Genomic DNA, 10,267 nt, shown 5'->3' on the forward strand with positions numbered 1-10,267 from the left:
GGAGACACACAGCCCCGAGCACGTCCACCTGAGAGAGCAGAGAGACAGACAGGATTTCTGTGGTTTATGTGGAGGCTGGGAGGGAAGGAAGAACCCACAGGAGGTCATCTGTCATGAGGCCCAACTACATTTTCATCACTTCAGCCAGCCAGTGGGTTCTCTCAGAGCACACAGGGCTGCAGCCGGGCCTCAGGGAGTGGAGCTGGGCGGGTGCGGTCAGGCCCAGGGCGCCCTGCAGCAGCACCCCTCAACTCTATCAGGACCTGACCTCAGGAGGAGGTAGGCCAGGAATGAGTTCTCTCCAGCCTTCCAGGAGACAGCAGGGACCGGGGCCTGGCTGCGGGCTTCTCCACAGCCCTGCCGCTCGGCGAGAGGGCAGTGCCCTCCTGCTGACCCTGAGCCCCAAGCCGGCACTGACCGCTGCTGACCCTGAGCCCCAAGCCCAGCACTGACCGCTGCTGACCCTGAGCCCCAAGCCCAGCACTGACCGCTGCTGACCCTGAGCCCCAAGCCGGTACTGACCACTGCTGACCCTGAGCCCCAAGCCGGCACTGACCACTGCTGGAGAACGTGTGCTAGGTGCACTGTCCCCGTTATTTTGAATCCCACTGCTTCCGAGTTGGAATGGTTTCCCAGGCCTGACGAGGCTTCCGAGTTGGAATGGCTTCGCGGGCCTGACGAGGCTTCCGAGTTGGAATGGCTTCGCGGGCCTGACGAGGCTTCCGAGTTGGAATGGCTTCCCAGGCCTGACGAGGCTTCCGAGTTGGAATGGCTTCCCAGGCCTGACGAGGCTTCCAAGTTGGAATGGCTTCGCGGGCCTGACGAGGCTTCCGAGTTGGAATGGCTTCGCGGGCCTGACGAGGCTTCTTGGGAACGAGGAGTCTGACACGACCGTCTGCCCGCGGTCTTCCGCAGCACCGCTCTGTGACTGCATCCGTGTGGTGTCGGCAGAGGGATCGCAGACGTGGGAGCATCGGGACGCTCCCCGGGAGTCTGAGTGGAAGCCCTGCCGTGTACACAGGGAATGCAGGAGTGGACAGAGCTCTGCCTCAGTTTACAGCACAGCCTGAAAAGCAGGCCAGCACTCTTGGAACTAGTAAAGGCAGGGTCTGGCATGTGCCATCTCCGCCAGGCCTAACGCGCTCTTAATGACTAGAGACCTGCCATGAACAGTTTTTAACCATAATCTTCCTGTCTTCGTAGACCTCAAACTAAGCAGAGAAGCAGAGGTCAGCGATTGATGTGGACACTGCTGACCCCGCAGGCCCGGGCTCCGGGGTCAGAGCCCCAGAGCCACTGGAGAGTCTGACCGTGGTGCTGCACACCCGTGCCCCTCACTCGCTGTGTTTTTCCCCCAGTGTTACCTTTTCCACATGTACGTGGGAGTACGAGCAGGGGGCGGCATCGGCGATGAAATCGAAGACCCCGCTGGCGACCCTTATGAAATGTACCGCATTATCTTCGACATTACCTTTTTCTTCTTTGTCATTGTCATCCTGCTGGCCATCATTCAAGGTATGGCTGCCAATTAAGTACGCTCTTCTGTGTCTGTGGCCTAACTGTTCCACAGACAAGTTTGTGAGGTCACTTACTCGCTAATTTGGAAAACATTTATTGAGCATCTACTGTTGCACAAAGCCACGTGGACCCAGACACGGGTTCGGGAAGCCTGAGAACCCACACGGCCGCTTCCTTCCACCTCGACTTGGACCGGTCACCTTGCGGGCCTCGGAGCCCTTCCTGTCTTGGTCTCCCAGGCAGTGGGGAGAATAGGAGAATGTGACATGTTTTCTAATGTTTGGGGGAGAGGCCAGGAAATGGAGACAAATGATGAGCTTTGACGCAGTCACCTTGGGTTGAGATGCTGGGAAGACAGGGGGGTGTTGAGGGCTAAGAAGTGAAAACCGGGAGGAAGAGCCTGGGCCCAGGGAAGCCTGAGGGGTCAGGAGACTAGGAAGAGCCTATGTATCACAGAGACTGACGACAGACAGCTGAGCAGCACAGGAGGGGGGCTGAGTGGAGACTGGTCGTGCACTGGAGTGAGCAGGAGGAGTCAAGTCAGGAGTCAGTACTAGAGGATACAAACCCCCTCCCCTTTTTTTTTTTTTTTTGTCAGTTGTGGGGCTTGAACTCTGGGCCTGGGCGCTGTCCCTCAGCTCAAGGCGAGCGCTCTGCTGCTTGAGTCACAGCACCACTTCCAGTTTTCTGGGGGATCACTGGAGATAAGAGTCTCACGGACTTTCCTGCCCAGGCTGGCTTTGAACCGTGATCCTCAGATCTCAGTCTCCTGAGTAGCTAGGATGACAGGTGTGAGCCACTGGTGCCTGGCTCAGAGGCTCTTTGTGTTTACCTAATTCTGCTTTACAGTGGGCCAGTCAGGCAGTTCCTCTACCCAGGGACCACTGAGCCCATTACGGTGCTTTATCTATCTGTGCTTGCAATCTCAGGTCTCATCATCGACGCGTTTGGAGAGCTGAGAGACCAGCAGGAACAAGTTCGCGAAGACATGGAGGTAAAGTTCCCTGCTCAGTCTAACACCACGGCTATCCGGATTTCCTAAAGAGTACACATGGCTACAAACAGGACACCAGCTAGAAAGCTGAGCAGTCTTTGCTTTCTGTGCATGTCACCTTGCCTTTCCTGACCAGGGTTGGGTCCCGCTGCCCTGCACCGGCTCAGGCCTGCTCGGCCGCGGCCTCCTTCCGGTGCCCTCCCGAGGCCAGGAGTGAGGGGTGACTCTGGAGTGAGTGACTGATTCAAGAGGAAAACACTTGTCACCCCTAGTGCGTAGACCGGCACCCTTTTCCTCCTGCCGCGCTGGTATGGCTGATTCCTTTCCTGCTTCTCATTTTTTATAGACTAAATGTTTCATCTGTGGCATTGGCAATGACTACTTTGATACGACTCCTCATGGTTTTGAAACACACACATTACAAGAGCACAACCTAGCCAACTACTTGTGAGTGTTCTGGTTACCAAAGGGGGGGTCTGGGTGGAGTCCTCCCCTCCTCTTTCAGCTCTGTGACCCATCTATAAAAGGCCCTGCTCCCCAGGTGGCCGTGACAAGGGTCTGCCCGCGTGCTGCTGAACTGGCCTCAGACCACCTCCTGCCGGAGCAGGGTCCTAGCTACCATCCGGGGGTATTTCTGGATGTATTTTCACACTGCATTGTTGAAGCAGCAGTGTGGCCGCTGGTAGATAAACAGCAAATATTTCGTCTTTTTAGGGGAAGCATTTGTGCAGGAAGTTTTCTGAGCCTGTCCTGTACTCTGAGCTTCCTGTGGAACTTATGGAATTTACAGGATATGTGGGTATATGCTCTGCTCTTTAGTATTAAGTTGGTGTCATCAAAGAACAGTGGCCAGGCTGGGCGTTTCTGCTAGATTCAGACCGCTTCCAGCGGTGTCTGTAACATTCTCTTCAGCCAGGAGTGTTCACCACCATTACGTCTCGTCAGTCCAGGGAGCAGCCGCCGGCCCTTCAGGAGGGACGGGTGTGTCGTGTGCCAGTGCCTGGGCGCCCGTCCTCTGGGTTGGGACCTCCCTTAGCAGCCAGCTTGTGACAGGACCCCGTGACTCTCACTTGACCTTCCTGGTGATTATGTAAAAGGCAGGCCAGGAGAGGAATCCATGTTCTGTGACTTAGGACAAATATGATCAAGATTCTGGTCCTGCCTTCTTTCTCATTCTTGAACTAGAGGGGGAGACTAACAAATGTAGAGCCGTGGTGGGCCTGGAGAGCCCCGGCTGTCTCTTCTGGCCACGCAGTCCTCCCCTGAAGGGCACACCACCACCTCCTCAGGAAGCAGTCTCTGAGTCTGTGAGTGGGAGCTGTGACCGTGGCCCCCGGTACACCTGTGTCACAGGCAGACTCCCACAACACCACACCTTCACTCCCCTGTCCTCCAAAACAAAATGTTCTATCTGGAAGAATAAGAGTGACTTAATGAGATTAAAAGCTCTCTACTTTTTTGAGTTACTGTTCATTCCAAGAAGGGTCGGTCTGGTCTACCCACAGGCAGACTCTGGTTTTGAAATAGACACATCTAGTAGAAATGCTCCCCTGTTCTTAAGGGTATCATACGGTTTTTGAACCTTGTTTCAGTTCATCTGAGAAGTATCTAGTACTATTTTTTTCCTCTTTGTTCCAGGTTCTTTCTGATGTATTTAATTAATAAGGATGAAACAGAGCACACGGGTCAGGTAAGGAAAAAAAAATGCCTTAACTGCAAAACAGACATGTGTCACATTCTGTGGTTGTTCAGCCTTGAAACTAAGGAGTGCACATAACACCTGAGAGGCAAGAGAATGGAAGGGGAGGAGGCAAGAGAATGGAAGGGGAGATGACAGTCGAGGAGAGGGGGGGGGAGACAGAAAAGGGGGCTGTAGACCGACAAGAAGACCGGGGAGGGAGAGGATGGGGAAGAGAGCAAACTGTAAAGAATAAAGGAAGAGGGGAGAGAGGAGGTGAAGGGCAGAGAGTAAGGTGAGAGGAGAAGACACTATACAGTTGAAAAGGAGAGATGCAGAGTTGAGAGGATTAGGGAGAAGAGAGCCTCAGCAGAGGGGGACAAGGGAGGCGGGTGTCTAGAGGAGAGAGCAAGGAGAGCAGAGAGAAGGCATTGGACTGGGGATTGTGCAGGGGAGGGAACAGCAGAATGGGAGGGGTAAGACTGGAGGGGAGATGAGGAACAGGAGAAGGTGAAGAGAGGAACGGGGAGAGCAGACAGACAAGAAGAAAGAGGGTAGAGAGTGGAGGAACGTGAGTGGTGAGAGATTGAAGAGGGGAAGGAGAGAAGGAGGAGAAGAAGATTGTCCCAAAGAGTAGAAGGGAGGTGAGGCAGAGGTGGTAAGGGGAAGATCAGACCCTGCAGAGGGAAGGGGTGAGGAGAGAATGGAGTGGAGAGAGGGCGCAGTAGCCACAGACCACATAGGACTGGGAGCAGAGAAGATAGGAGGAAAAAGACAAGAGAGTGAGGCAAGAGGAAAGGGCGGCGGGGAGGCGACTGTGCAGAAGGAACGGAAGTTGACAGGAGATGGAGGAGCGGCAGACTCAGAGGAGACGGGACAGTGGAGTTTGAAGGGGGGGGGGCAGGGTTGCGTGGCAGCAGCAGGGGAGACGAGGGGAGGTGAACACACACCACCGAGGGAGAGCAGCCTGAGCAGAGGAGCCGTAGAGAGGAGAAGGAAAGGGCTGAGGAGAGCAGAGGAGGCTGCGAGAGAAGAGGAAGGAGACTGGGAAGTGGAAAGGGAGAGACTGGCAAGGAGTGTGAGAGGAGAGGGAAGGTGAAGAGACAGAATGGCGTGGTAGGAGATGACGGAGCTGGTGAGGAGAGGAAACTGGGAAAGCAGGAGCTGGAGAGGTGAGGAATGGTAGGAGACAGAGGAGAAGGAAAAGGTGTGGTAAAGAGGACAGGGAGGAGGGAAAGTCGAGAGGACATGAACAAGAGGAGATTAAAGATGGAGAGAAAGGGTACGTGAGCACTGGAAGTTGTAAAGAGGAAGGTGGGTAGGAGGAGGGGAGAGCAGAGAGTCTAAAATGGCGACGTGGGAGAGGGAAGGAGTGTGTGGAGGGGGTTAGTGAGGGGAAAGGCAAAGGCTGAGGTAAGTGGGGGAGAGGAGGAGAGTGGAAGATGCGTGGTGGCCTCCATACAAAAGGTCACCTCTCTTTCCTTCCTAAGCAGAGCCACATCCAGCAAAAACAAGCTGGCTAGCTTACCGGCTGTGCTCACACTGTTTTCAGGAGTCGTACGTGTGGAAGATGTACCAGGAGAGGTGCTGGGACTTCTTCCCAGCTGGCGACTGCTTTCGTAAGCAATACGAAGACCAGCTTGCGTAGAAGGGGATGAAGGCAGCACGGCGGCACGGCACAGCCCCTCCAGGAAAATGGAACCCTCCCCGCACCGCTGCCCAGCGCATCCACGTGTGACCCTTCCAGCCTCACAACGAAGTGTGTGTTCACAATCCATGACGGTGCAAAAGACACAGCCTGTGTGCAATAACCTGTCAAGGCGCTGAAGGAAAATGTGAGCGATCGCTACCTGAAGGCCTTCAAGGTTTTCAGCTCTCGTGAGACCAGTGTGTTAGGACTGCAGTGTGGAGGAAAGGGCCAGAGGAAGTCCTGACTGCAGAACATTGAACTCCCATGCCGAAGTCGCCCATAGTTACCTACAAAAGACCGTGGGAATGACAGTCCAGTTTTTCCCAAGGTACTTGCCAGGGACTGTATCCAAAACCAGCTTAACAGTGTTTTTAAGCAGTTCAATAGAAAACCCACACTTTGTCGACAGTGAAATATCGATAAGTGCCTTAAAACCTCTTTAGATACAGCTATGCAAGTTTTTTATGTTTGTGTTCTAGAAGGACAGTTCCACTGAATAGTCGTGTTGATCTCTCTTACTTTATGAAACTGTACTTGAAGGTTATTCATACATTTTCTTTTCAGTAACAGCTTATTGAACTGCTGTTATTAGAAGAAAAATACTGTACTGAAAATTCAGACAACTCTCAATCTCATGCCAAAATTGAGTAGTGCTTTATGGTCCCTGTAAGTAGTGGAATCTCCTCAAAGTGAAGTGCCCACTGCAATAAAGTCATACGTACCACTCAGAGCAGCCTCCTGCGCACCACTTCCGGTGACCGCGGGCACGGGGACAGGAGGCACAAAGAACAAGGTCCACAAACCAGAGGGTGTTTATTGTGGCCACATTCATGCCTGTTTTTTGTGTGCGATCTCTCAGTAAGCAGCACTGGCTATGCTGGGACATCCCGCCTGTCAGGAAACAAAGCCGCACGCCTCACACACTCGCTCCTCCGCCTCCAAGGAGCAGCAGCTGGTCCTGAGGGGCAGCCTGTGCCTCGCTTGCGTCCTGATCCCTCAGGAGATCATGCTGTCCAGCCAGTCTTCCAGCTCTTCCTCAGTAACGTTTCTTGGGGTAGCTGCCTGCTCAGAGTCTGCGTTCTTTTCTCCAGTCACAGATGGTTCTGCAGGAAGCAGGGGATGAAAGCCGTACTTGTGAGCAACCTCACATTAGTCCCAACACCGAGAGCTAATGCTCCCCAGCGTTAGCTTCAGGTATAATTCAGCCCGAATTATTACTCTATCACGGTAACCCTCAAGTGACACGGGTAATAGCCAGACAAAACACGAAGTGCGGCAGAGGGTGGCTCTTCTTTCCTGAAGCTTCCTGTGGAAAGACCAACAGCTCCCTGTTCTTTCTACTCTTGCAGTGGTCCTGGGGCATCATTAACCCTTGCGTTAGCTGTGGTGATTGCCTGTGGCCCACCGATTCACAGAGCATGCACGTATTAATGTTGTCTGTTATACCAAGAAAGCAGCACAAGCAGCTGGTGTACAGCCTGCTTGGTGGATTAAAAGGTCATCTGCTGAAAAACAAAGGGCTGCAAGTATCTCAAAGCTTCTTATGGCAGAAGTACAACCTTCAGCTCCAGGTTGAATACTGCAGTTGGGCAGGTAGCAGGCTATCCAGTGAGCAGGAAGGTCAGCTCACAGGAGCAGAGACATGAGCACTGGACTGATGCCAGACCCAGACAGGGGTGTGCAGACGGACGGCATGTCAGAACCACGAAGGCAGGGGCGGGGGGGGGGATGAGACCTACCTGTCTCCTTCCGGGCCTCCTCCCCTTCCTCAGATCTCAGGTCCTGCGAGGTCTGGCCCGGCGGGATGCTCCCTCCTGCGCTGACTGGCGCATCTAAACTGAGCAGCAGGTCTAGCTCCTCTTCCAGGCAGCCTGCCGCTGGCTGCGATGCCCCCGAGGGGCCCAGCTGGGGGCCATCGTTGCCCTGGGGCCGGGGCCTGGGACCGCCAGCAGCAGAGGCCCTCAGCTCAGAGAGCGAGCCCCGTAATTGCATCCCTGCTCCCTTGCCATCGTCCTTCCTCTTTGGTTTCACTTGAGGAAGCTCTAAAGGAACTGTAGCCTGAAAGAGAAGTGTAAGAATCAGGTTTCAAATGGAATCGCGATACAGTGGCATAAACAGGGAGGTCCAGGGAGCCGCCAGCTGTGACGGGTGGGAAGCTGAATCTAGACATTGGTTCTCAGACAGCCTCCCAGGGAGATGCCCGGGGCCCTCACAAACACTGGGGTGTCTGCCTGCCACTGGCCTCAACACCAACCACGCCACAGCTCTACTGAATCTGTCAGGAGACATGGGCATCGTAGAAGGTGCCACAAAGAAATGAGCAGAGCAGACCTGCTCATTGCCTTTGAAAGCACTCGGGTAAGTGTAAATCCCCAAGAAGGAAAGAGGATGCGGCCATACTGTTGGATTACACAGTGCCAGACTCGAAAGCAAACAACCTGATTTCACTTTTTGAAAACGCAGAAATGGGTAAAACTACAGCATTAGACATGAGGACAGGTTGTCTTTTGGAGCTGTGAGGGCCTCTTCCGGGGGCTGACGCCTGGTTATAAGCACGCTACATCTTCCCTTTCTGTGGAAAGGAGGACAGCCTTTCTGGAGGAGGCCTCGTGTGGGGTAAGTGCAGAAAAACCATCCATCTCTTCTGGGGCCACCAACCCGTCTGTACTTCCCAGCACCCTGGACAGACCTCAAAGGTTTACAGATGTGAACTGGACAAAACTGGGGTGTGGTGCTCTACCTAATCCCAGAGCTTTTAACCAGTCCACGGTGGGTGTCTGGAATCTTGCTTAGCAATCAGAGATGCACACTGGGAAGAAGAGGGAGGATTCTCTGTGACTGCCCTCCCTCCAGCACCCTTCAAAACAGCTGGTAAAGCCCAGGTCTTCACCCTCGTGCCCCAGGGCAGGCTGCTGCACCACTCACGGGACCGGCTGACGCCTCCCTCCTCCACTGCCTGGCACCCGTGCACACACTTGCACATAAGGATTGTGAGCAAATTAATACCCAGACTTTGTACTCCAATTCTATTGCATTTGATTCTGTAAAATGTCTCACATAAAATACAAAAGAGCCACTTCCAAAATTTACTCTGTTCTCTGAAGTTGAGAAGATGATGCCTGAATACAGAATGCTCAGCTTTACTGGAAGGAATGCCCAGGCGGACTCGCACCCCTCCCTTGGGCTTCAGGCTGGGCTGCAGATACCTGGGGCCGGAGAGGGGCCGTTTACCTGGACCAGCTCGGCAGCAACGTTGAGACGGAGTGAGAGGGGCAGTTCTTGAAGGGCTCGAACCAGTGACTCACTATCCACATAAAGTGCTGAATTCTATATATATGTAGAAAAGAAAACAGCAGATGATTCATTATGACCTTTGGGGAATAAAAGAATATGAAAGATGGCAGGTAAATAAGTCACTTTGGCTGGAAGTAAGTCTGATCGTAAATCACACCGATTGAGCTATAATTTCTCTTTCCACATTAAGATTGGCAAAACCAAAACTGCCCTTTGGACGCACGGTGCCCACTCTCAGAGCTGGGCAGGGGATCAGCTTCATGTCAAGGCTGCAAACTGCAGGGCTCTGCCATTCCCGGTTAGCCGAGGCTGCAGATGGCTGGCGCTGGCAGGGGTGGGGCTGAGGGCCACCTGGGAGGGGCCGGAGTGGCCGCGCTCTCCCCCAGCCAGAGTCGGGAGAGTCCGTCTGGCAGCGGCACATCGGGGTCAGGACAGAAAAAGTGCCCAGACTCCTCTCCCGCTGAACCTCAAAAATGACTTCAGAAAGTAGTTCGAAGGCCCCCAGCCCCCGACACCTCTGTGTAGTGTCCTGGCCCCTTAGAGAAGCAAGCCGCTCAAAAATGGGCTCGCCGGCCTCTGAATAGACACCCTGTGTGGGCAGTGGGCCAGGCTCTGCCAGGGGTCTCCCAGACGCTTGGTGCAAGACCAACTCAAACTGCTGGGGTGACACCGAAGCCCGAGCACAAAACAGTCCTTCCTCCTAGAAAAAGGAAACATCTGAAAAAGGTTAAGTATTTTTTTAAAAAAGAATGTATGAGCTTGCAGAGTAGCACATTCTTGTGACCCAGCATCTGTGAGACTGAGGCAGAAAGATCACAAGTTTGAGGCCCCATCCTATCTCAGAAAAGCAAAACAAGGCATGGAGGAAGTCCCTGACAGGTCCCATGCCAGGCCTCTGCGTTGAACACAGCGTTTTTAGGCATGAAGCAGGCACTGTCTCTGTCTTGTTCATTTAAAAGCCTCTATCTAATGAAACAACCCAGCAGGAGCCAAGGGTCCTGGGTTGGTCTTGGGACGACACTTTCAAGGCATCTTAACCCTCTCTGGAGCTCAGCCTGGTCTGGAATACACTTACAGGGACTCCCTCTCTCCA

At 53.7% G+C, this 10,267-nt stretch overlaps 2 protein-coding genes across 2 annotated transcripts in view; one reads left to right on the forward strand and one right to left on the reverse strand.

The window, feature by feature from the left end:
- Ryr3 (ryanodine receptor 3) overlaps window positions 1-6,608 on the forward strand; it is a 273,574-nt gene extending 266,966 nt beyond the window's left edge. The window contains exons 99-103 of the mRNA XM_013014307.1: window positions 1,359-1,515; window positions 2,448-2,512; window positions 2,859-2,959; window positions 4,151-4,202; window positions 5,743-6,608. Coding sequence (XP_012869761.1) covers window positions 1,359-1,515; window positions 2,448-2,512; window positions 2,859-2,959; window positions 4,151-4,202; window positions 5,743-5,838 — 471 coding nt within the window. The 3' untranslated portion in view covers window positions 5,839-6,608. The remainder of the gene's footprint in view (window positions 1-1,358; window positions 1,516-2,447; window positions 2,513-2,858; window positions 2,960-4,150; window positions 4,203-5,742) is intronic.
- Window positions 6,609-6,676: 68 nt separating this feature from the next.
- The window catches only part of Aven (apoptosis, caspase activation inhibitor), a 55,434-nt gene continuing 51,843 nt past the window's right edge, over window positions 6,677-10,267 (reverse strand). The window contains exons 5-8 of the mRNA XM_013014308.1: window positions 9,112-9,207; window positions 7,620-7,938; window positions 6,860-6,983; window positions 6,677-6,781 (exon numbers count right to left, since the gene is read on the reverse strand). Coding sequence (XP_012869762.1) covers window positions 6,877-6,983; window positions 7,620-7,938; window positions 9,112-9,207 — 522 coding nt within the window. The 3' untranslated portion in view covers window positions 6,677-6,781; window positions 6,860-6,876. The remainder of the gene's footprint in view (window positions 6,782-6,859; window positions 6,984-7,619; window positions 7,939-9,111; window positions 9,208-10,267) is intronic.

Source organism: Dipodomys ordii, unplaced genomic scaffold, assembly GCF_000151885.1.
Source record: "Dipodomys ordii isolate 6190 unplaced genomic scaffold, Dord_2.0 Scaffold23, whole genome shotgun sequence".
In the NCBI taxonomy this organism is placed as follows: Eukaryota; Metazoa; Chordata; class Mammalia; order Rodentia; family Heteromyidae; genus Dipodomys; species Dipodomys ordii.